Consider the following 26,158-nt stretch of genomic DNA (forward strand, 5'->3'; position numbering starts at 1 on the left):
GCAGGGCTGGAGCAGGGCTGGGGCAGGGCTGGGGCAGGGCTGTGCCCGTGGGGTGCTGGGGCAGGGCTGGGGCAGGGCTGGGGCAGGGCTGGGGCAGGGCTGGGGCAGGGCTGGGGCAGGGCTGTGCCCGTGGGGTGCTGGGGCAGGGCTGGGGCAGGGCTGTGCCCGTGGTCCCCGGGCAGGCGGGTGTCGCAGAGGGCTCATGGCAGGTGTGCAGTACTGACTGTGTTTTCTCTTGTTCTCTCTTTTCTGCCCAAGGTTTGAGCATCCGAGGAGCCCAGGAGGAAGACCCTCCGGATCCTCAGCTAATGAGACTAGACAATATGCTTCTGGCAGAAGGAGTCTCAGGTCCGGAGAAAGGTGGGGGATCGGCGGCAGCAGCCGCAGCCGCAGCAGCCTCTGGAGGGTCTTCAGATAACTCTATTGAACACTCAGATTACAGAGCCAAATTGACCCAGATCAGACAAATCTATCACACAGAGCTGGAGAAATATGAACAGGTCAGACATCAGCCTCTCAGTTGTTCGTGTACCTGACACTGCTCTTCTCTGCTTGCCAGTGCCCACCACTGCCCACTCTGGACCACAACCCTTCCTCCCCTTCCTCACCCCTCTGCCCATAGAGAGCCACGATGGGAGTCTTGTCACAAGGAGCTGCTGTCTGGAGCCAGGACACATGTCTTGCATGCCTGAGTGTTTTCTGTTGCCCATAACTGCACAAGAGCAACACCAAAGCCTGTGTTTCTCCCCTTTGTCCAGCCCATAGAGGGAGAGAGGAGGAGAGATGTCTGTCGCTCAGTGCCACCCTCTGCCCTGAGGAGGTCTCCCACAGCTAGGTCTGGCAAGCTGGGGAGCACAGGCAGACAAGGGCTGCATTGGCCATCTCAGCCCACAGGCTCCTGGAGCAGGTGGCAGGAGACTGGCACAAGACTTGGCCACGGCAGGTCGGCGGGAGCAGGTTGGAAGAGAGTGGGCAGTGAGGCGCCAGCAGAGCACCTGGCCCCGGCTTTGGGACAGGAACTAGGGAAATCCTGGTTCAGGCAGATGCCAGCTCAGTGTCTTTGTTTGGAGTGAAGAGCATGCTGCAGAGACCTGTAGGTTTGTGTTCACCACTGGGACCTGGTGACCCAACACATTTGCCGTGCCGGTGGCACTGAGAACATTTGTCACGTGCCGGCAGGTGCCAGCAGCACCGTGTGTCTCAGGTGCCAGTGGCACTGCCTGGTCTGTGCTGTCTCTTTCACTGTGTTGTTCAAGTGGAGAACAAATAACTGAGCAAACACCTGTCAGGGTCTTTGAGCAAATCTGCTGCTCTCCCCTGAGTCCCCAAGGCCCCAGTAGTGCTGTGTGGAGCCCCGAGCTCTCCTGGCCCTGCTGGGTGCAGCTGTAGGATTGGGATGGGGGTGGCAGTGGGATTAACAGCCCCACGCAGCAGCAGCAGCAGCAGCGTGTCTCATGCAGGCACAGACACACAGGCTGCAGGCAGATCTGGGCCACAGAGGCGGCGGCTCCGTGCTTGCAGCCGCTTCCTGGCAAACATCCTCGGACTCTAATAAGTTTAATGACGTGGGGGAAGCAGGAGCATTTCTTGCCCTGTAGCTCCATTTACAAAGGTTTCGGCTGAAATGTCACAGCCATCCGTCCACACCACAGGAAATTTTGGAGGATGCTCAAATGCTGCTGGAGCAGGAGAGAGAGGTAGAGCTGAGGATGAGACATGCATGCTTCCCCACGGATCCTGACACCCAGCCACGTCTGCTCGACAGACATATGATGATTTCCCCAGCCTGGCAGCAAACTGTCTCCTGCTGGTTTGTCTCACTGCAGTGCCCGAGAGGCAGCCAGGGCTTGGCATCTCAGCCTCTGGCGCACAGGTTCTGGGAGGCAGGAGCCCTCCTGCAGGGGGGAGCCCGTGCCGGGCACCTGCCCTCACTGCAGAGCCGCTCCTGCCATCCCTGCCCGGCGCGGGCACTCCTGCCGTCCCACGGCAGCAGCAACCAGAGCGCCCTCCCGGAGACGCTTTCCAGGCAGAGTTTGATCCTGATATTTGTTGCCAGTCAGGGGAATGCACTCAGGAAAAAAAGAAAAAAGGGAAAGAGAAATGGAAAGTGTGTCACGCCATCACCCAGCGCTCCCTCGCCGGGCGCCGGGAGAAATGGCCACGCACAGGCAGCGCCTTCCATAATTTACAGCTCCTATAACAGAGATGACATATTGAAAGCTATCTGCTGTAATTACACTGAAATACATTTCTTGCTGTAGGCAAAAGTACTGTAAGGGTCCCAGGCCTCCCGGAGCAGCTGGGAACCCACTTCCCAAGTTCACAGATGTCTCCTGAATTCACCCTGAATTGGGGTGAAGTGTGGCAGCTCAGAAGCCACCACAAGAGCACTGGCTGCCACCCTGCCCCTCAACATTGTTTTGGGCCATTTCCTCTCTTTTTCCTGTGCAGCCGTGATGAAGCACTGAGGCAGCAGGAGCATCCCTGCTCCTACAAGGTTTCTGAGCAGGTTAACAAGGCCATCACTTATAACCTGACATTATTAATAATATCTCGGGCACCAAGCAGAGGCCTGAAAAATAGTCCTGGAAAAGGGATCAAGTAGCTTGGACACTATAAATAAACAAGAGAAACAAGACAAAGCATCAGAGTCTTCTGAGCTTCCTCCCACTGTGCTGTGTGAGGCAGCTCTGCAGAGGGGAGGTGCTGGTGGAGATGAATTAAACCCAGCCTCTCCAAGCAGTTGTAGCCAAACCAAGTCTCATCAGGGAAGTTAAGCAAAGTCAGGGAAGGTTTTTGCTTCTTGAAAGGAAGAAACTAATTTTTGTTTTTCCAAGTCCAGTTTTTGATACTAAATCTCTTCTAGAAAAGACATACCTGAAAATATTTCTACTGCAACAGTTGCCAATTTTATTGTACTTTAAAATTGAATTCCCGGGATCTGAAAAGAAGGGGGCTTGTGGCAAACCCTGTGCCTGGAACATCCATCCAGTGCCAAACTCTTGGGTTCAGCTGTATTTTGGAACAATCAGAGCTGCTGCCTGATCTCAGGGAGAGAGCTGCTGCGTTTCGGTGCCTGCGTCCCCGTCCCTTCTGTGCAACATTTCCCGGGTGAGCCAAGGCTGGAGCTCGTCAGTCGGAGGGCTGGACCTGAACTTGTGCCTGCTCGGCTTGTCCCCTGATGAGGGAAGGAATGTATCAGTGGGAAGTGAGGGTGAGACACGTGGAACTCCTTCACCTGGAGCTCGGAGAGCCTGGGCAGAGCCGGGGGTGGCAGGTGCTGGAGGAGCAGCGGGCTCGCCGCCCTCGGCCCTGGCGGGCGCAGGGCTCTGCACCGGGGCTCGCCCCGCGCTGCCTCCAGCGGGGGCTGCAAGGATGTAAATTAGCCTGTAATTTACTTTCAGTAGTGTAAAGAAAAAAAATCACTTTGCCTGAAGTGTATGCATCTTTCTTAAGGGTGTACCCAGATTTTAATTATCTAAATGTAAATACTTAACGAATTTTACTTAGAGTAATGAGCTAAAGTGCACACTACATAAATGAGATGTTCTAATTAATCATGTATGAACTACTGGTTTAAAGAAAAGCTATGTGAATTCTGCGAATGTTGGGCTATTGCCAAATTGCTAATCAGCATTTGCATTCATAGATGGCTTCACTTAATAAGTTGTGAGACGTTCAGCAAATGTTATAGGAAATTATGAGTTTTTAGATGCATAAACTTTTCACTTTTAACTCCTTCCCTCACATAATCTATTAAAATGTTGGAGAATCCTTGAAAATGTTGTTGTCAGACACGTTACGTACATATTTTGCAGCCTGGCTTTAGAGGGAAGAGGGGAGCTAGCAGAGTTTTTGGCAGGTTCCAGCCTGCAAAGGGAAGGCAGGACAGCAGGACGTGTGGAGGCTCGGACCAGGGGGTTCCCGGTGATGGCTCAGTCTGAAGTTTGTATCGACATGTCACGGTCTGGGAGTGATAATCGAGGGCTCCCTGTGCCTTCCCTCAGCGCCTCGGGCACACAGCATGGGCCAGGCTGGGGCACAGGGTCACTGAAACGCACCTGGGCGGGGACACAGGTGCCTCAGAAAGGTCTCAGGTTCCTCAGTGCTGCAGGGGGGCGCCCAGGCACTGGGCTCGGGGTATTGCCCACCTGGCTGTGGGCTCTGTGTGTCCCCTCTCACACCCTGCCCCTGCCTGCAGCTGGTACAGGGGCTGATCCCACGGCTCCTCTCCGCAGGGGTCTGGCTGGGGACATGGGGATGGGGAAAGGGATGAGCATGGGGAGAGCAGTGCTGTGGTCACTTGGCTCCCCTGGCTGCCCCAGGACAGCTGCAGCTCTCCTGGACAGGGTGTGTGGGGTCCTGAGGCCACAGGCATGTGGAGGGGACAGGGCCGTGTGACGGTCCCCCAGCCCCCGGTGCTGCCTTCCCCCAACAGCCAGGTCAGAGCTTGTGTCCTTGTGGGACAGCACAAACCCACGTCTGAGCCTCTTCTTCCTCCACAGGCATGTAATGAATTTACCACTCATGTAATGAACCTCCTCAGAGAACAGAGCCGGACACGTCCCATTTCTCCCAAGGAGATAGAAAGGATGGTGGGCATCATTCATCGAAAATTCAGCTCCATCCAGATGCAGCTCAAACAAAGCACTTGTGAAGCAGTAATGATTTTAAGATCAAGGTTCCTTGATGCCAGGTAAGGCAGAGGCAAGTGCCCCTGTCTCTTCTGGGGGGGAAGCAGTGATTTCTGGGCAGCCCAGGAGAGCCTGGGCATCCTGGGAGTGGTGGCCCATGTCAGGACAGGGATGGGTGGGAGAGGTTGATCTGTCCTGACAAAAGCCTTCATCCATAGCTGCTGTGGAAGGGACCCCCTGCACAGTAGGCTTTCATAAGCAGAAAGGTCTTTTCTACAAATTTTAGTGCAAAGACTGGGCTTCTTTTCCCCACCTTGGACACCTGCATCACCGTGTGAGCTCGGTGCCCATCCCCAGGGCCCACAGCCACCTGAGTGTGCTGCTTGCTCCACAAGCTGCCAGGAGGCAGGCAGACGTGGATTAGGAGGGGGGGTTTGGCACAGTCAGAATTGTTTTGAAGCCTGAGGAGGTGGGATAGTGATCCCAGCCCCATCCCCTTCACAGGGCTCCTGTCCACAGAGCAGGGCCCTGGCAGCTGGCGGGGCCTGGCAGAGCAGGAGCGGAGCCGCGCAGAATTGGGAGGAGCAGCCGGCGCCACACGGAGCCTCCCTCCTCCGGCAGCTCACGCTTCACACCTGAAAGCTGTGAGGAGCTAAACAAGACCAAAATAATGTTATTAACAAGGAGGTCACTGGCAGGTGTGGGAAATCAGGGTAATTGCAGGCAGTTGGAGGAGATGTCTATGGAGAGCTCCAGGAACGCAAAGGTAGAGCCTGCAGATGTACATTTTAAAGTGATTTCTTTAAAAAGGAGGAAGGTAAATAAGGCAAAATGAGCGGAAGCATAGTAATGAGATAAACACAGCTCTAGGGAGGGAGCCTGCCTGCTCCAGGATACAGCACAGTTAGCAGCACCGTGATACTCGGCAAGAGCGCGCTGGGGATTGCGCTCGGCTGCCGGCTGGCCTGGGGCGCCGGCGGTGATTGCAACAGCCCTGGGGGAAGGAGCTCCAAGGAAATGTTTAACTGGAGCCTTCCAGAGATGTTCTGCAAAAGGAGAGCAGCCCTTGGCACAGAGGGATGGCACTGCAGCTGTGCAGGCGCTGCCACCGTAACCCCGTCGTCTGCCACCGCGGCGAGGGCTGGTGGCTCCCGCTGGCTGGAGCACGTGTGGGTGCTCTCTGCAGGGCTCAGCGAGGTGACACACCTCGGGGCCCGTCCCATGTGGGGCCAGAGCCTGGGCCCCGTGCCGCCCATGGCAGCAGGGGGCACAGATGGGTCTCGCTCACAAAGCCCTGAAATCCACTTGCTGTTGGAAGCCAATTAGCTCGGGGAGGGCCATGTGAGGACACATCAGCGCGGCTGCCCCATCGTGCTGTACTGTCCTCACCCTGGGGAGCTGTGCAGGGGCCCACTGACCTGTGCTGAAGGGAAGGAGGGAAGGAGGGAAGGAGGGAAGGAGGCCCGTCAGGCTGCTGCTGGCACAGAGGGGCTCCGTGGCCGGGAGCTTTGGGCCGGGTGTGTACCTGGCTGTGGAGGAGCCACAAGGGAGGCTGCTGGCTCAGCACCTGCTTTACCTTTTCTGCCACAGCACGTGAACGTGGTCTGTGCTCCCATGAGATGACCCCTGTGGGGAGGCGGGGGTGTGAAACCAGAGGCAGAGTCCAGAGCCCTGTGGGTGCAGGATGTGGTGTTGCTGCCTGCTGCTCCCTCCCACGGTGTCAGGGAGGCCAAAGGGATCAGGGTGCCAGGACAGTTCTCTGTGTTGTTCTGTGCTGCAGCACAGGCTGTGAAATGTAGGCTGCTGCTCCCCATCCAACCCTGCCAGGGACCTGCTGGCATCTGGAGGAACAGCGGTGTTTTCCTTTTCTCATTTCAGACGGAAAAGGCGTAACTTCAGTAAACAAGCCACGGAAATCTTGAACGAGTATTTTTACTCCCACCTCAGTAACCCCTACCCCAGTGAAGAAGCCAAAGAAGAGCTGGCAAAGAAATGCAGCATCACGGTATCGCAGGTAAGCAGCAGGGAGTCAGTCCTGACCCTGCACCCACAGTGTGTCAATCTCCTGGTTCCCCTTGCAGCGCTGCCATCTCAAAGTTGTTTTTCGAAGCCAATCAGAAATTCAGCCTCTAGCTATGCTGAAGCGACACAAGTGGATTCTCTGTGGCAAAACTGCATTAGGCAGATTTGCTCCTTTTACCACACGTAACAGCTGTTACTGTGAAGTTAATGCAAGAAACCCAGCACCTCCCCAGTCAAGACCGCTGTTGTTGGCTGCAGCTGCTTCTGTGCGGGCCAAAGTACCTGTACAGCTCAGACTGGTGTCTCAGTGGAGCTCAGGCTGATGACACCATCGAGTTTTCCTTTACCAGGCAGCTCAAAAAGCACAACACCACTTGGCATTCCACATGGCCTGTGTGTTTGCTAGGAACCCCGATTATTCCCACACAAATCTGGCTTGTACAGCTTGGGGAAGAATTTGAACTTGTGTGACAGGGAAGTGCCCTGCAGTTTCCAGGTTCTCCAGTCCTGTGGCGAGGCCGGTGTGCTGGCTCCTCCCTGCTCCCTCAGCTCCCTTATCAATATTTCAGGTCCTTGAGAGGGATGGTGCCTGCGGCGCATGTGTTAACTATTAATGATTGCAGGCTGCAGTATTGGCATTATTAGCAACGCAACCTTTAGCTTTATAATTAAGACCTGAGTTGAGATTTACTTTATAGGCCTCCATTGAATGCATGAAAAATTCAGGCACTTTATTGAAGAGTTTCGAATGAAAGGCTGCCCAGCTCCTCCAAATTTGGAATGACTTGACTTTGGCTGCACCCACAGTAGCAGCCCTGGCAGAGCTGCCCCAGGACGCGTGTGTGTGCCTGGCTGTCTCCTTGCCTTTTCCTTGGCACATATCCCGCTCCAATGCGGTGGGAAGTGCCTGTGCTGGGTGCCAGGGGAAGGTACGGGATGGGGACGGAGGCAGTTTCTCCCGGTCCATTTACAAATAGCTGTGGTGATGGGCAGGGAGTTTTTGAGGGAAATTCAGCCCGCGGCTTGTTCCCTCTCACCTTGCTCCTCCCTCCTTAGCATCACGCAAGCGACTGCAGCCCCGCAGGGTGCAGGGCAGCCGTGGGGCTGCCGGGCTGCTCTCCCGTGCCCTCAGGCATCCCTGCGGCTGCTCTGGACGCCTGGAACCGGCCAAACAGCCTGAGAGCACACAGTGCCACGGCACTGTGGGCTGCAGCCTTAATCTTGCTGCTGGTTTCAGTGCTTGGAACGAGATGGTTTGTGGCAGCTCCTTCTGTAAGTGGGGTCCAGGAACCTTCAACGTGATCTGAAGTTAGGAGGGGCCATGCCGTCAACACCAGCTTAATGAAACCAAAAGTTCTTCAGTTTTGGTTGATGTAATTGGGGGAGATGACATGGGGAAAAGCCCATCAGACCTGCGGAAGAGCTGTTCCCTCTGCACCCAGTGGTGAGTTGTGCCTGGCAAGGAGGGGCTCATGATCCCTTGGTGCGGACAGATAAAAAGACAGATCAAGATAAGGCTGAAGTGACTGTAGGAAATGAGATGGAACATTTGAGAAGCCATAACTGATTGCTTCTAGTGCTAATAGATCTGATTTCTTTCTTAATTGGTTGTTTGATAAGATTTAATGTATATGCTGTAGAATGAAATAAAAGGCAGGCAGATGGTCCAACAACCCAGCAGTGGCAGAGAGCCTGCGACAGGAATATAGGTTTGTCTTTTTAATATTTGATACAGACATGAATTAGTTGTTTCTTGAATCCATTAGGGAGTCTGAGTGAGCGATGGGAGTGGCTGCACTGTGTCCTCCATAGCACTGCATCCAGCAACCTCAACCTTGCTGGGTGACATTGCCAGCCTGGCACAAGGGCAGTGCTGCCCACCCAGCCTGGCACCAGGGATGCAGAGCTGGGCCCTTGGCCACGGCTTTGGAACTTTGCTCTGGCAAGATGTTATAAATGACTTGGAAAAACTCGGGTTGATCTGGTAAAGCCTGGAAATGGGGCCATGTATCATGCAATGGGAGAGGAGCATGTATGAGGGAGAAGGAGTGCCTGTGATCGGCCGGGTGCTTGAGCTCCTGATGGATCTGCTGTCACAGCTAGAGAGCATGAATACCATAGACAGTCTAATCTTTGATTTGCAAAGGCACTTCCAAAGGCTGCATGGCAGTACTGCAGGGTTAGTTGGTATTTCGTAGGTCAAACTGGGCTGGAGTTGTCTTTGTACTAAAAAGGGTGTATATTTTTGAGGCCATGTAGTAGAAGAGCTCTGAGCAGGCACTACAGAGCAGCCCCCACACACTGCTCTGGTGACTGACAGCAGAGCTCAGAGGATGCAATCCGGAACTCGGAGTGAATGGAGCAGTCATTGAAACCCTGGCAGGAGCAGCATCACAGGGGACAAGCAATGGCATCCGAGGAAGTGACTGAGCTGCACCTCGCTCAGGGCTTTCATGGAAGATCTCTAAGTGTGTGTATTTTCAGCCTTGACCAAGTGTCCCTTGGACCTTGCCGTGCCTGTCACCATGCCCCATTTACCTCCTGTGCTGCAAATACCCTGGAGGGCCAAGGAGCTGGAAGAAGGAACAAATGATATTAAGGGATGGCTTTCCAAACTCTGGAGCTGTTGGCTTGTCTTTGATGAAGAGGCTTTGTCTTTTCCCTGGCTGAGCCAGGCTCCTCTGTAGCCTCTCCTAACGATGATCCCAAGTGTTTCTCTCTTGTACTGTCAGTGCCTTGTACATGCTGGGGGCAGATTCATGGCAGAACATTTTCTCCCTCAAACACTTAATTAGTGAGTGTTTTGGGTCATCCTCCCCCCAGATTAAGCTGCTGACTGGAAATCCTGCTGCCATGGCACTTTACTGAGCTGCAAAGAAAATTGTCTCCCAGAATCGTTTCATTGCAGGTGGGAGATCGATGGTTTTAGTTTTGATATCGGTGTTTAAAATAATATGTAGAGAAGGTTTTTCAAGAAAAACATAAAGGCAAACTATTTATTAAGATGAACGCCTCACACAATTTCATTTCTAAGAGTGCGGAAAAGGTAATTCTGGGGAAAAAAATGTCCTTAGCAGAGAACATTGTCGGCTGTAATTTAGAGCTACCCCATCAGCGCACATTGGAGGGAGATAAACTGTATCATCCTCTCCCCTGCCATGGCTGCAAGGCTGATGTTTTATACTTTTGCAGATGAGCCTCTTTCAGGGTGTCACAAACAACCATCAGTCCATCACACGGGCTGGAGAGAGGGCACAGCCAGTGCTGAGAGCGGGGCAGCGGAGTACAGCAATAACATTTTTCACTGCTTCAGACGAAAGAAGGATGTGGTTCACAAGGGAATATATTTAACATTGTTTTAAAGAAAGGATGCAGGAGCTGGTTTCCAGCACCTCTGGCCCCTGCTGCTTCTGAGTGTTTCTGTGAGCAGGTGGACAAGGAAAACTGTGGATGGAGGGGCTCTTACCCCTAGGACTTTATGTGGGAAGCAAAGAAAAAAGCTGCAGCATGGTAAAATAGTTCTGGAGGTAAAATTATTGAGTTTCGCTCATAGACTGTAATTGTGCAATATTGATTGTTACCATTCTTTTGTTTGTACCATGTTTTAGGTGTGGAACATAGACTGTGTGCTACAAACATGGAAACACAGTGGAAAGATTCCCACAATCCATGAATCTGTAGCTCCCCAATTCCAGCAGCGATGCTCTTGTGTCAGCTGCATCTTTGCCGAATGAGCACTGATTTATCCCAGGAAATCACCCACTCTGGAGACACAAGGCAGGCCTGCCCCATCCCAAATCCCACATTAGGCATCTTGATGATTTCAGTAATAATTTATTGTCTTTTCATTTAACATTGCAATTAACATGATAAATAAGTGCAACAGTATTGTTTGAAATGTAATATACAATTAAGCCAAATTAATTAATTGGCCTTCAATGATCAGGAGGAGAAAGATGTTCGTTGTTTTTTTTTTATGTGAAGAGATAGTTTGTTTTAATGAAAAATGTGTTGTGAGGCAGCTCACGATGGAGACAACTTCCACGTTTAGGGTGAGCAGGGGACTGGGTGAGGAGCCGGGTCCTGGTGCTGAGTGGGGAGCCCAGCGCCTGCGCCCTGGTCTTCCCTGGGACCATGGCAGTGCCAGCAGCACAAGCCAGGTGAGGTGTGCTCCAGGCAGGCAGGGATCCTAAAATCTGCCTGGCACAGCCTGCTGGAGCAGTGCCCTGGCCCCGTCCTGGCCACGTCCAGCTGCCTGTGTCAGCCATGCTTGCCCAGCTGTGGCCGCAGTCCCCACATGTCCCTGGGTGTCCCCGAATGTCCCTGGGTGTGTCCCTGGGTGTGTCCCGGGGTGTCCCCAGGTGTCCCTGGGTGTCCCCAGGTGTTTCTGGGTGTCCCCAGGTGTCCCTGGGTGTCCCCGGGTGTCCCCAGGTGTCCCTGCTGTCCCCGGGTGTCTCTGAGTGTCCCCAGGTGTCCCTGGGTGTGTCCCCGGGTGTCTCCAGGTGTCCCTGCTGTCCCCGGGTGTTTCTGGGTGTCCCCAGGTGTCCCTGGGTGTCCCCGGGTGTCCCCAGGTGTCCCTGCTGTCCCCGGGTGTCTCTGGGTGTCCCCAGGTGTCCCTGGGTGTCCCCACATTCCCTGGGCTGGGGCACGCTCTGCCCTGTGCCATGGGAGCACAAAGAGTCTTTGGGCAGAGGGGACAGGGGTGGTGACAGTGGCACCCCCGGGCTGCTGCAGCTCCTCCGGCAGCCCCGGCACTGCGCAGGGCAGGCCTCGGTCTGAGGGAGAGTTAAACATTTCTGGATATTCATTTAGATGTGGTGTGCGGGTTAAACATAACGTACGAGCACTGCTCCTCTCATTGCTTCCAATTAAACCTTGCTTGTTAGTTTAACCTCTAGGTAATCCCATCAAACAACTGATGTCAAGGAAACACTGCCCACAGTGGCTCTGGATGAGTGGCCATTAATTTTAATTGCCTTGATATTAAAGATTAAGAAGTATTGGGACTAGCAGAATGGAAACGATCTGATGTCAAGCAAATCCACTCGTTGAGGCTTCCCCAGGCTGCTGGTGATATTAAAATTTTACTGTGAGAATTAAATAAACCTTTATTAGTGATGGCTGTTGTTTGATTGGTCCAGGGGCGTGCATAAACAGAGGGGTCTCGTGCACATCCGTGGACAATACAGTTGATGTGCAGAGATTCCTCAATTATGATACTGTTAATAAAGCGTAATCTGATTGTACACAATAATTATTTGCTGGGTTTCATTAATGTATTATTGCTTCTCTGACTGACAAGGTGATATTAAGTGCAATATATAGAATATGGCGGAGTATTATCAGGGGAGCAGGATGTATAAGGTGCCTTCCGTATTACTGGTAAAGGCCAGAGGTTTTCCATTAATTGTGGTTTAACAAAAGCTGTGCTGCATCAAATATGGCAGGATTTGACTCCTGCCTCGGCAGGAGCCTGAAGTGGTGCTGTGACAGGACCCCAGCCCCTGCCACACCCCGTGGCTGCCTGATAACCACTGGGCTGTCACTGTTCCCTTCCCCTCTACTGCTGGAGCAGTTTTTATTGTCTCTGCTGTGTTGGCCATTGTCCATGTTCCAGACTGGGTTTGTTATTTAGGAGCTCTATTACAGCAGCTGAAGTTAAACAAAGCCCCTAAGCAAGATTGTACAAACTTCCCAGAGCGGCTCCAGGCGTGACCCCTGTGTGGGTTAATAGCCGGTGCCCTGGGAGCCACCTTGGCTTCAGTACAGCATCTTCAAAGGGACATGACAAAGTGACTTTTCAGCCATTATTGATTTATATGATTCCTTTCATTTTCAGCCAACCAAACACGATTCTGTGAGTGGGCTGCCAAGGTTGTTCCAGCCCAAAAATAAAGAACAATTGCTCTCGCTGCCCGCTCGCCCTCAGTCAAGCGGACCTTGGTCCCCCCTGAGCAGCTTTCTGGGTCCTGCACCAGTTTTGCTGACAAATGGCCCATGGTGGTAGGGGACAATGCTGTGGTACAGCAAGCTCTGGGATACGTGCAGTCATCAGTCACTTGTTGGGCCTCAGTTTGCCAAGAGAGCAGCAGAGCCAGGTCTCGCTCAGCTCCATGGTGATGTTTAGCTGATCCGGGTTAGTGCTCAGTTACCTGGAGCAGGTGTGGGTTGTGTTTCTGGCATCTCAGAATGACATCTCAAAGGGATCCTGCCTTGCCCAGCCAAGCACTTTGTGTCCTTGACCCTTCCCACCTCTTTCCACTGCAGGTGTCCAACTGGTTTGGCAATAAGAGAATCAGGTACAAGAAGAACATCGGGAAGTTCCAGGAGGAAGCCAATCTCTACGCGGCAAAGACGGCCGTGACTGCAGCGCACGCCGTGGCCGCGGCTGTCCAGAACAACCAGACCAACTCCCCCACCACCCCAAATTCTGGTACGTACCTGGCTGAGCCTCCTGGAGGGCCATGTGTCACCGAGGGCCCCGGCAGCGCCCTAGCCAGCGCGGTCGGGATGAGGAGGATGCAGCTCCTTAGCAGCCCCAGTCATGGCACAGGGAGTTGTCCTGAGCCCGAGGATGTCCAGGTTGGACCACGAGGGCCGAGCACTGCCGTGGGTGGTCCCAGCAGCTCCACAGCCAAGCTCCCACAGCCCTACAGGACAGCAGAGAGGGGCCCATGTAATTCCTGCAGTGCTAACGGCTGCCTGGCTCTGACTTCTGGCACCTTCTTTGCTTCTGTAGTTACTTTAAGATTTTTCTCATTCACTGAAAAGAGCGTAAAATGGGGCAGAGGTCCAAGTCTGGTTTTGTAGAACTATTAAATTTATTGTCAAGATAACAACAAAACAGAGGAATATTTTAGCATGCTCAAATTAGAGTTTAAACTCTGGACGGCTTAAAATGGCGTTGATGTTATAAATAGAAATCTAGGAATGGAACTTTAACTTGGAGTTACTCTGCGACACGTTGTGCTACAGGTCTCACTGGTGTGCTGATGACATTTTGCAAGTCTGAACACTGCATTAGTCAGGGAGTGTGTGAGAGGGACGTTGCTCTTTTGGGCTCCAGGGGCAAAGGTTGCCACAAGCAGACACTATTTGCAGTCAAGTTTTGCTGTGACTTGGTTGTGCTGTGACAGTTTTTAAAGAGGATAGAGAAGCAAGGGGAAAAGAAGACTTTAACTAAGAAAGTAAGAAAAAGGTTCCTTCTTTGACAATAATAAACCACAAAATTGGGAATTGCCAACAATTTCCTTTGGAAGGAGACACGAAGCACAGGCTCAAAATGAGTGTTTGGTGATGGCACCTCGTGATGGAGTGATGCACAGGGGGACAGCTGTGACATGGAAAGGTTGTTGTACAGGCTGCTCTTCCAGAGGAAGAGCTGCCCTGGGTTGCAGGGAGCCTCCAGGCTTGCCCAGCACGGCGCTCTGGTGCAGGGACAAGAGCTGGGATGTGGTGGCCGGTGTGGGGGGCCGGTGGCCACGCTCACCCCATGCCAGGGCAGCAACTTCCCCTCCACTGAGCCCTGCCTGTCCTCTCCTCTCCTGCTGCTTCTCCTTCCCCTGCCCTCAGGTCTCGGGGTTATGTTTTTGCAGCTCTCTGTTATTCAGCTACCTAACTCTTTCCTTTCCAGGTTCTTCTGGTTCTTTTAACCTCCCAAATTCTGGGGACATGTTCATGAACATGCAGAGTCTGAATGGGGATTCTTACCAGGGGTCCCAAGTCGGAGCCAATGTGCAGTCACAGGTAGGAGAAATGCCCCCAGCAGGGCCTTTCTGGCAGGGTAGGGTTTGGGCTAAAAATTCCACCTTACTCTGGCTCTATTAACTGGTCTGGGCCTCGCTGCAGAGTGGAGGCCGCATATTTCTGGATGTGGCCTATTCTTACCCCGATATTGAATTTCACAAATATGAAGGAAAGAATGATTTTTTTCTGATTGAAATTTTAAGCTTTGTGAATGCATTCGGCTCTGGCTTGAGCTCATGGAATGGGACTGGGTGCATCTGACTTCCATGGACACTGTAAATGCAGTGAAATTTTCTTTCTTTTTTTCCTTTCTTCCCTCCTCCCCCTGCCCTTTAAAAAAACAAACCCCAACTCTCCCATCTCTCTTTCATTCATTGGACGAACTTTTATTTATTAATTCATTCATTCATCTATTTATTTATTTACTTAAACGTCAGAACGCATCTGACTGAGCTATTACAACACACCTCATTGGCAGCCACTGTTCCAGCCCTCTCAGAAGGGCTGACTCCATGGTTTATGTGCTGTGTACACACCATCATCTCCTCCACACATGCCAGCACACCCAGGCGGGTGAATGTTCCCAGCACTTTGCTGCAGACACTTGGGAAGGAGCTGCGGGCCGTGGTGCTGGGAGGAAGTTGTGTTTGGTGGTGAGAGCAGCAGAGATGTATGGGCTCTAACGGGCACGGATTGGTTGAAATTCTGCCAGCCAGTCTTGATTGATAAATTTGCCTTTCGTAGAAGATGCTAAACCCTTTTGGCTCACATAATTCAAAATGTTGCCTATTGTAAGTGATGATGTTTTAATAGATTTGGAATGATGAATCCTGTCTCCCCTCACTTTAAGGTGGATACCCTGCGTCATGTTATCAATCAGACGGGAGGATACAATGATGGCTTGGGAGGAAATTCACTGTACAGTCCACATAATTTAAATGTGAGTACCCGGGGGAACAGTGGTTTGGAGAGCCATAAGCGCAGTGGCAGGTAAATGCAGTCATTAATACCTGTATTAATTGCTCTTGCAAAAGTGTTGTTTAATATCACATCTTTGGGGATGAACCACAGAACAGCCCTTGGTGCAGCTGTAAGGCTTGTTAGTGTGAGAAGAGAGAAATTCCAGATCTGTGGCTATAAATGGTTTGAATTTTTATTTGTTTCAGCCTTATGAGTTAAAAGGAAACAGTCTCCGAGGGGCTCCTGTGGCTCAGCAGCCGGGCAGGGAGCTCTGCTGGGCTGTGCTGCCTGTGCCAGGCGCCAGCTCTGACGGACTTTGATGCACCTTTGGCCATTTCTAGGGTGCCCATTTTTCCTGTGTGTGAGAGGTACCTTTGGCCTCACTCCAAACGGCAGCGAACAGTCAGCGTGGCTAACAGATGCCAGTAAATTGAGGGATTATGGGCCTGATGGTGATAGGTGCTAAATGTCCTCCCGCTGGCCGTAAGCGATGGGATGTGACAGTGCCCGGGCCGGGCAGGCTGTGCCCGAGGCGCCGGGATAAATCAGTGTGGGGATGTGCTCTTCCTTCGGCTGGGAGCGGGGATGGAACACCCGAGGCAGCGCCAGGGCTCATCCCTCATCCCCAGCTTGTTTCTCCCACTTACAGCTGCAACAATTAGTGCTTTTTTTTTTTTTTTTTTAAACGTTTCATATTTGCTTGAGAGGTGATTTTTCTTTGTTTTCCTTCATACTGATGGAGTCTAAAATTACTGTAGAGAATTCCCAGTCTAGTGACCCTCTCCCCCCTCACAGGGTTTACCCCGGTGGTTCCCAACCGATGTGGATTGGGGTGCGGGTGCTGAGCAGCCCCAGAAACCCAGGGAGAAGGGGAACGGGGAGACCCAGGGTGAGCTGCTGCAGCCACAGGCAAGGGGAGGTTTTCCCCCCGTTTTGAGTTGCCACTTGCCATGAGAGTAAATATTAATGATTTAAAATGTGATTGAAGATGTTCAATTGTAAGGGGAAAAAAGTACCATTAAATACTCAAATCTTTTACATTTGAAATGTCAAATCTTTCTTTTTGGATTTATAAATAACTCATAATAACCCACAACAAACCATATAAAAAGCCTTTTAGTTGCATTTCTCCTTTTTCATTTAAGTGTTTTGAAATGCTTCAGAGAATTTGCGATATCCTTATCAACATGATAAAATATGAAACTGTGATTGCCTGCAGCATTTTACAGACATGAATTCCATCTTCACTGATGAGGCCTGATAAGGCGCTGTTGTATAATACAGTGCATAATCTCAAACCACCAGAGTAAGGATTAATTTATTTGAAAAAAAGAATGCTTGCTGACAACCTCTCTTCCAGCTGCCAAGCTGAGTAAAAATATTGTACATTTGTTGTTTATAAATTTGGATAAAAGAGGAATGATGTTTACTTCAGATGGAATATCTTTAGACTCATATCTGCACAAGAGTTTTTCTTTCTCTAAGTAGATTCTCGTATCTTTACAAAATAAAACCTCGCGGTGCTTCTGCGTTGGAGCAGGGTGTGTGCCCGCCCGGTGTGTCTGAGCAGCGGGCGGGTGTCGGCGGGCGCTCAGCGCTGGGCTGCTTGGTGCCGCCGTTCGTTTCACCGAAGGGAAAACCCGAACCCCTGCGTTTGTCAGGGTGAAGCCGCGCTGTTCGCTGTTTCATCTGCAGAGATAATTACCGAGGCTGCTGTCCCCCGGTGCAGCCGCTCCGCGCTCTCTCGCCGTGATCGATGAGCGCGGGGCCGGGCTGGCTGCGCCGTTCCAGGGGCGGCGGCCGGGGGTCCCCCGCCACAGCGGCGCGCCCGGCCGGTGTCCCCCGGCCCGGGAGGCTTTGGGTGGCCGGGCCCCCAGCGCATTTCCCCGCTAACCTTTCCCTGCCAGGGCCGGGGGCAGCGGCGGCGCGGCCGGGCCGCTCCGGCGGGCGCAGCGCTGAGGCGTCCCCGTCACTTCCACTCAGCGTCCCCCAACTCACGAGCCCCGCGCCTCCCTCTTCTTGACTGACATAAAAATATGTAGCGACAAGCTGTCTGCCACAGCCGAAATCCGATCAGACATTGATTCCGGCAATTGCCTCGATTGGCCGAGACACGAGGCAAACCCGTTCCCGCGCCGCTCGTGCCGCGGCGGGTCGGAGGCGGGCGGGCCGCGCACGGAGCGGGGCCGGGGCGCGCCGCCGCCGCGCCTACCGCGGAGCGCCGTCCCTTCCGCCCCTCGCCGCGGAGCTGGGCGCCACGTGCAGGGACCGGGCGGGGCGGCTCTGCCCACGGCCCCGCCGGCGGGGAGAGGCCAGCCCGGACCTCGGCAAGCGAGGGGGCTGAGCGCGGATTGCCCCAGGCTTGTCTTCTCCGGGGGAAAGGCCGAAGTGCCGGTGAAGGGCCGTTCCTCATTAGAGCAGGGATGATCTCTGCAGAAATCCGCCGTCCTGACCGCAGCCGGCATCTGGCTGAAGGGCTCCCGCTTTCCCTGCTCGGGCGCATCCCTCTCCTCGCTCGGGCACAGCCGGAGGAGTGCGGGACCATCCCCTCCCCAGCGCATCTCCCCTCAGCCCCGCAGTCAGCCCGTGGTGTAATTAAAATAGCAATGGTATCAATTGACTTGTTTTTGCCTTTGCAGGCTAATGGAGGCTGGCAGGACGCAACCACTCCATCTTCTGTGACTTCCCCTACAGAAGGGCCGGGAAGTGTGCACTCGGATACCTCTAACTAATCTCCTAGCAACACTTTTTCCCTGAGCTGAGATGCCTTGATTAGCGCATTCAGAGTTGCAGGAGAAAAAGGAAAGAGTTTTTTGTAGCCAACCACCTACAGCTTTACTGTAAAACCTTGTCTTATTAGAAAACTTGGTAAATCTGTTTTTTAAAGGTATCATAATCATTTGTATTTATACTTAAAACACACAATGTTAAAAAGCACTTTATCCAATTAGGCCAAGATTTAGCATTGTTTATAGCCCTGTAACTATTTTATCATAATTTATTATCAGCAGTTTTAATGATGTTGGTCTAACAGTTGCCAATTACTTGGCCTTAAGGGTAAAAGTACAGGACAAGCTTAACCTCAGTAGCAAGAGCAGACACAAAGAACCGCCTCACCCAAATTTAATTGTGTGCATATTTCCATGGAAAGTCGACAGGAATCACAGACTTTGATTGTGTTTCATCTTTTCATATCTCTCACCGAGCTGGAATAAAAAGAGCTGTTCAGTTATTTCGGTTAACAATGGTCGTGTTTAAGAATCCTTATTCGTCACATTTTTGTTGAGATCTATTGTCTTACAAATTAGATTGGAAACCAGGAGCATCTTTTCTTGCTAAAGCCCCCCCCGGAGCCCGAGTCTCCTCTCCGTATGCCGGCACGGACACAGGTTGTTCTTGGGAGATGACGACTCTTGCTGCTGGTCTCTGTGCACGCCACCACCCGGGGTTTTACAGTACGAGCTGGGTGCTACCCACGCCTGCCAAGGGCTGGTGCCTCTGCTTGGCAGCAAACCACAAACAAAGGAACAGGAAAGGAAAAAGCACCGTGATATGGAGTGTTGTACATAGTGTAGCAAAAGAGTATTTATACATCTCACCAATCAAACACAGCTTTATTACCTCATGCGAACTCATACAAACCAATAGACTTTCAACATGTTCTGTAGCTTAGAGTGCTCACTTACTACCTCTGAACGATACTCACGCTGTAGTTTGTCTCTTTCTTATCTTTTTGCATCTTGTAATTAACTCTTTGTTTCCCCACCAAATGTAATGTACATTGTAATCTCCTACAAATCAGGGTTGCCTTGGCAACTGCTAAAGAAGTGGAAGTGGAAACATGGGGTCTTAGGTTGGACACAAAACAGTGCAACTGTTGTAAATACTGAGAAGCATTTTGAATGTTCTTCATCTTGTTACTAATACACGCAAAAACCAACAACTAATTGTAATGCATACAGACTTCAGTATTCAGTACTGTACATCCCCCTGGGTTGCAGGGGCCCTTTCTCTCTCTCTTTTGTATTGTATGCGATTCTGAAACTGATTGAGTCATGAAAATAATTTGTGGCAGTGATTCTAATGTATTAAACCGTTTCGTGTTACTTTCTAACTGGATTACACCCTGGATTGAAAAGTCTTCCTCGTGGTAGTTATATGTAGTTTCAAACATGAATAAACTTTTTGCTTTCATGATCAAACGTTGACGTAATTTCTTCCTGCTCAGTTCAAGTCAGCCTGAGGAGATGTGTCGGTCTCCAGAAGAGCGAGCTGGCGTGGAGCAGGAGCTGAGCATCTCTTTAAACACCAGCAGGTCCTTGTGCCCTCTTGCCAGGAGAGAATTGGAAATCCTGGGAGAGGCACATCCTGGGCAAAGGCTTCCACCTGCCAGCGCTGCCTCCGCTGCCACCCTGCTCTGCTTGGAGCCACAAATCAAGTGGAGGTAAAGGAAGGGGTCAGGCCTTTGGATGAGTTTAAAAACCATCATCATATTCACTCTTAATTACCATTTTTATTTAACATTAACTTTGGAGCTATAGCCTCAGCTAACAAGTCTAATGTGATTATAAAAATATTTTTCTTTATTAAAAAAACTTTTTTGGAAGGACGTATATATATAAATGCTAATTTTAAGTCTTTTTAATAAAGTAAAGGTCAATAACAGGTAATAGCCTATTTACCATATCTCAAGGAAATTGACTCACAGGAAATCAAATTAACGTTAATCACTTGCAGCAAATGGTCTTTGATAAATATAACTACTCACTACTTGGGTTAGTGCAGCTAGGCAGGAGGAGGCTGAGCGCTCACCACGCCAGCCCTGCCGGGCTGCAGCCGCGGCTCTGAGGAGCTGCTGGGCCATCACCTTCCCTTCCCTTTGGCTGTCCGAGCCTTCGGGTGTTGTTTTGGGGCCTGAGCAATTATTTGCATGATTCAATGAGCTTGTGGTTCGGCTTTTCTCAACAGTTCTTGTACCAGGTTGTTTTGTAAAATACCTTTGTTCTCCCCCTGTCCCCCCTGGGCCGTGGTGCCGCTGCACGCCGCGCTCTCCCGCACCAGCGAGTGCTGCTGCTCTCGTTCACAGAGCAGACTCACCTCCATCACGTTTGGAATCGAACAGTGCTGCTTCTTCTACAGGTGGTGCGTTTAAATAAACAAGTAAATAGCCAGACATGCATTGCAAAGCCTTTGTTATCAGTTAATGGGAGCTGGGGCAGGTGGGGACTGTGGACTGCCGAAGACTTCTGCACGCTGAGGACAAAGCACCCAACAATTTGCATTTGCTAACGGAGCTCCCCAAGTCCACACGCTCAGTGCTCGTGCTACAGCCCAGTGGAAACGGTATTTTATATTTTAAATGTAAAGTGTGTCAGCGGAGGCGTAGTAGGCAGCGTAATGAACACTCAGACGTCCCTCATCTTGATCACATCTCTGCTGGCCACAGGCAAGGACCTGTCACACACTGAGGAGGTTCATAGGAAGGCCATCAACAACCTTTGGGCCGCCCTTGCGTGCCCCACGCCCGCTGGGCATCATTAGCTGCTGCTTTACAGCATTAAGGCTTTGGGTCCCTTTGAATTACAAGTGCAATTTGGCTTTTCCTTACGTTGGAGAGCAGCCACGTGGTTCCATGGCAAATAATAAACATCTTATCCTTGAGGCCTAATCACGCATCAGGGAGGTTTACTGCCAGCACCAGTACTAGGATCAAGCTGCTGATGGTATATTGTGTTTCACCCAGTAGCTACACCCTGAAGGGTGTCGGAGCCTCGCAGGAACAGCGGCTCACACGAGGGGAGAAGACCCTCAGCCCTCCCACCCCGCCAGCTCAGCGGCACCATCCTCATTGCCTGCGCCCGCCTTTGAGCTTTTGGCACGCGAGAACCTGCAGCCAGAGCCCACCAGCCATGGGAGGTGCCAGCCCTGAGGCCCTGTGTGGAGCACAGCAGGACCAAAGGAGGATTTGCAGCAGGTCCCAGGAATCGCCATCTCCTGTGCCCAGCACTGACCTAAGGCATCCGTCACTGGGACAGGCACGGGGATGTCTGGAGGAGAGACCCACAGCGCTGCCCTGGGCACGGCTCGACAGCCCCTTCTGGGGCCGGCCCCAGCTCCGTGTGACCTGCTGTGCCGTGGGGACCACGGCACTGCCACTGCTCCGGCGTGCCCTGCAGGAGGAGCCGTGAGAAGCCCTGCGAACGGGGAGAGACGATGCCTCAGGTGTGTGACCTGCCGAGCCACGGAGCAGCCCCACAGCCCCCAGAGAACAGCAAACCTTCATCTGCTGACAGGGGAGCAGGCCACAAGCTCCCCCTGTGCCCTGTGTATCCGGGCTTGGAGGCAACGAGGGACCCTGAGCCCAGGAAGGGAAGAGTTGGGGAGACCTTGGGGCCTGGCAGGATCCGTGCCCCTCGGGGCAGGGTCAGCTCCCGTGTGTGGGGCTGAGCGGCGCCGTGTGATCCTGCTGCAACGTCCTGACCACACACGAGCCAATGTGCAGTGCCACTGCCAGTGTCTGTGCCATGTACTGCCAGTGTGGTAAAAGTAACTGTGAGTAACTCAAGATGTTTCCAGTTTGTGTTAATAAAATACATCTTTTTTAAAGAATGGAATTCTTCAAAGATTGGCAAATTTTATTTTATTTCATTAGCTTTAATGTCACTGCCATATGGACTGTGAAGAAAAGTGAACCATTAGATCAGAGGGACTGAGTTATCAGTGTGACACAGAAAGCTCTGATACAATTGTTAAGGATAAGGCCTGGAGTGATTTATTGCCTGCATTGTATTAGCCACAGAGGAGTTATGATATGCTCCCCATTCCTGTATCATATTAGGATTTTATTAGTCTAATATGACATGGTAATATAATATATGATTAGAATTCCCATCCAGTGATCCTTTCCTTGGTTGCGGGGGCTGGAGAAGGTTCTGTGTGCATCAGATCCTGGTCCATCATGCCAGGGAGGATGGGGGATACCTGGGATGGGCACAGTAGCTGAACCAGGCTCCCGACCTTCCCGGGTGGGACATGGGGCCCTCGCCTTCTGTGGGCACCCCGGGCCACCTGTCTGCCACTGAATTTGCTTCCCCTGAATTACAAACCCGCCGGCTCCTTCCTGCAGCTGGGACAGTGGAGGGATGGGGCTGGCAGGACGGTCCTTGCTGACAGCCGCCTGAGCCACAGGTGTGGGCAGTGTCCCGGCAGAACCTGGGAAACGGTCCCTGCCGTGCGGGAGAGCGGGCACCGCCTGTGCCGGGGGTCCCGCAGCACCAGCAGAGCCCGTTCCCCTGGGCTCAGCACGCTGCCAGGACCCCCTTGCAGCGGGCCCTGGCCGGAGGCTCCGTGTGCCCGGCAGGGAGGGAGGCAGGGCCGGCCGTGCCGGGGATGCGCCGGCACCGGCGCTAATCGCCGTGCCTCATCGCCGTGCCCGCCTTCCTCCCACACCCCTCCTCACGTGTCCCTACCCTCTGGAAACCCAACTTACCCAACTAGTCCTGAGGACAAACTTTTCTTCAAAGTTTCCCCGGCGTCCCCGTCCGCGTGTCTCGGAGCCCCCCGCTCCGCCTGGGAGCGGCTCGGAAGCAGACGCTGTTTGTAGCCCCGTTCTTGCCTCCAGCAGCAGCAGCAGGAGGAAGAAGTTCAAGCGTGTCAGAGCGCTACTAGGTGCTAAATCCCAAAATCTATATCAAAGCCTATTTGATCATCTTCCTGTCATTGATATAATAAAAAGGATTAATTTATTGGAGGCTGCCAAAACCCTCATGTGGCAACAAATTTAAGGATCGTGTTTACACAGGCTAATTAAGCCCAATTACTTTCATTCCTCTCCGCGGTGCTAAGGCGGGTGCTGAGGTGTGCGCTGGAGAGCCCCTGCTCCTGGGGTGTCCCCGATGAGCACATCCCCGGGCCAGGGACCCCCGGAGGGGAAGGGACCCTCCTCCTCCTCCTCCTCCTCCCGCCAGCGCCCCGGCAGGCTCAGCTCGCTGGGGAGCGTGGCCCACGGCCACCGCTGGCTGCGGGGGAGAGGCTCTGGGAGAGCAGACGGGGCCATTGCCCGTGCTGGGAGATCACCTATTAACGCCTGCTATTTGTATAATAAAAGGTTGCATTTTTTTGTGGTAAAATTCAGCATAAAGAGCACGCGTCATTAAGTATGGAAATCCAGAATTTTATTAGCAATCTGCTAGATCTGAACTGACGCCAATTAAACAAAAAAGATATCATTTATAAAAAGGCAGAGTTCAAGTTGTATTAAATATGAAATGCAATTTTCTGCTGGTTGTGATTTATTACCATTGGTACATTGTTCAAAGAAGCATGTTATATTTCAATAGAGAAATATTGTTTATTCATTAATATTTTAAAACTTGCTTATTGCTGTGTATGACTCTCCTGCAGAATGAAACTTATGATTTAAAACATGAATTAATAAACACATTTGAAAGTGTTAGACAATATCACAACCGCTCATTTTTCATTTTACTGAGAGCATATTAAACTTTTATAATTCTGTACTATTATTTTCCAAATAAAGGTGTGGGCTCTAAATTGCTAATTTCAGGTACAGATGAGAGAAAGCAATAACAGATGTTGGGAATCAGTCACTACATCCTGCTAATACGGCTCAATACTTTTGTTCTCACATTATTCACAAATCTCCTGCTCAGCACCACAGCCCCCTCAGGGAGCCTCTCCTGGTGGGACAGGAGGGTCCCAGGTGCACCAGCCTGGAGAGGACAGTGAAGGTTCCAGGTGTGCTGGGCCAGGAGGGGATGGTGAGGGTTCCAGGTACGCTGGGGCCGCAGGGCTGCGTCGGGCTCTTAACGCCAGGAAACGTTTGATAGAGGCTGACATCCTAAATGAGGCCGAAAATATTTTATACAAAATGTGATAAAGCAGTAATGATCCCAGAGGCCTCGGGTTATCTTGGTGATTACCTGCACCCACCACTTGAATCAGCAGCATTAAGGGGTCCGGACCCGATACGCGGATCCCTCGGAACTCATTAGTCCTGAGTACTTTATATAGACTCACCTCTCAGCTGCTTGATTCGAACTAACCTTTTTTGTATCTTAAAATCTCTGCTGCCACAGCCTTGCTGTATTACCATAACAATAACTGGTATTCCAATTTTAAGAACTCATTTTTCCTCAAATAGAAAGTGCCAATCAATTTAAGGAGCAGGGGAGGCACGCCGGAGCACAGCAGGGCACGTGCGCTGGGGCCTGGCCCTCCTGCTCCAGCCCGTTCTCCATGGGAAGCATCTTCCTGCACTGCACTTCTCCTCCTCACCGGCCACTGGCTCTGCAGCACACGCTGGGCTGAGGGGATTCACCTCAGAACCTTGAATCCTCGCGGGGGAAGTATTGGAAGGGGATGGGGAGCTGACATTTGGAATGGTTCCCCAGTGGCTGCGGGGAAAGGCCAGGAGTGGGTGTCACATGGGACTGGCAGGAAAATCCCTGCCCAGTCACTCTGCCCACTGCTGGGCAATGGCTGAAGGGGCACGGGGGTCCCCAGGGGTCCCCAGGGGTCCCCAGCACCCCGGGGGCAGAGGCAATGGCCCGCTGCAGGTGACTGAGCACTCCAGCTTTGCTGCTCCCAGTGGCTCCAGTCCAGGGGCTGGGGGCTGGGGAGGGGTCCAGGACACGTCAGAGCAGGGCGCTGAGAGGGGCCCAGGCAGCACCAGTGTCTGCACCTCGTCTGATCCATGGTGGGGTTTGTGCCACTGTGACCCTCACACCTGACAGTTAACGTGAATTAACTATTCGCCTCTTCATTGGGCAAAGCAAATCGGCAGAACTTATTACTCCAAGCCAGTCAATTAATTAAAGTTCAGTGCTTAATCAAGTTCCAGTGGTCGCAAATGGGGCACAGGGATTTCTCTCCCCTGAGCACAATGCTCAGAGCTTACATGAAGCTGTGTGCAGCGTCTGGCCCTCCCTGTGTGATCCCTCCTCAAACTAGCCCCCACTTGTCCCCACTGGTCCGGGGCAGCCACCTGGGAGCTGGCTCCTCTCGGTGGGCTCTGTGGTGGGCTCCAGGCTGGGGGCTTTTCCTGCCACATCCAGGGCAGTGTTGGGAGGTGCCTCTGGGCACTGTGGGGTGCAGGGGCTGGGAAGTGTCTGTGCCACCCCTGAGAGCCCCCAGTGACCCCAGCTCCCCCCTGGAGTGGGCACACAGGAAGCTTCACTTGGAAACTCATCTTCCTCCCACCTTGGCTGGACAAAGAGCCACCACAAAACCTTCTCTGGGCACAGAGGGAATGTCTGTGGGGCAGGAAGGCTGGGCACCACAGGCACTGAGCTGGTGGGCACCAGGAAGGGACACAGCGTGGAGCTGCAGGCACCCAGCAGAACAGTGCCTTGCCAATAGCCCAGCCCACGTGCTTCGGAGACTCTCCAGCCCATCCATAACTGGGAAGGAGATGCTGTCCAGCCACATGGGCAGCAGATTCAATTAGGTTTCTCTCTCCCAGAACGTGGCACGAGAAGCAATCTCTCTTTTTTGAAGAATGTAATAACAGAGTGCAATGGAAATGCGTCGAAGAGACTCCAAGAACAGGATCCCTGCCTTAAATCTTGAAAGCAGTCAAGAAAAATATGTTGTTTACCTGAATTTGTTTTTCATAAGGTCTCCCAGAGGATTAATAAACTAACCTTTCGTCTGCGAACACCTGGTCCTACACGCCATCAATAACCCGCCGCACCCTCGGCGTCAATGCGCACTCGGGGGGAGAGGCAGATTGCAGGAGCCTCAACAGGAGTCACCAAAACACCCGTGACAGGGAG

General features: G+C 52.3%; 1 protein-coding gene across 5 annotated transcripts in view; it reads left to right on the plus strand.

Annotated features, from left to right (window-relative positions):
• PBX3 (PBX homeobox 3) overlaps positions 1-19,564 on the plus strand; it is a 102,065-nt gene extending 82,501 nt beyond the window's left edge. For 4 of the 5 annotated variants that reach the window (XM_066201217.1, XM_066201218.1, XM_066201215.1 and 1 more), the window contains 7 exons: positions 259-500; positions 4,506-4,696; positions 6,513-6,648; positions 12,924-13,089; positions 14,290-14,402; positions 15,253-15,342; positions 18,002-19,564. In XM_066201217.1, the coding sequence (XP_066057314.1) occupies positions 259-500; positions 4,506-4,696; positions 6,513-6,648; positions 12,924-13,089; positions 14,290-14,402; positions 15,253-15,342; positions 18,002-18,094 (1,031 nt within the window). In that variant the 3' untranslated portion in view covers positions 18,095-19,564. The remainder of the gene's footprint in view (positions 1-258; positions 501-4,505; positions 4,697-6,512; positions 6,649-12,923; positions 13,090-14,289; positions 14,403-15,252; positions 15,343-18,001) is intronic. The other variant, XM_066201219.1, reaches the window with a different exon arrangement.
• The last annotated feature ends 6,594 nt before the right edge of the window (positions 19,565-26,158 follow it).

The sequence above is a fragment of the Chamaea fasciata genome, unplaced genomic scaffold (assembly GCF_029207755.1).
Source record: "Chamaea fasciata isolate MVZ Bird 193981 ecotype frontalis unplaced genomic scaffold, bChaFas1.0.hap1 SCAF_20, whole genome shotgun sequence".
Lineage (NCBI taxonomy): Eukaryota > Metazoa > Chordata > Aves > Passeriformes > Sylviidae > Chamaea > Chamaea fasciata.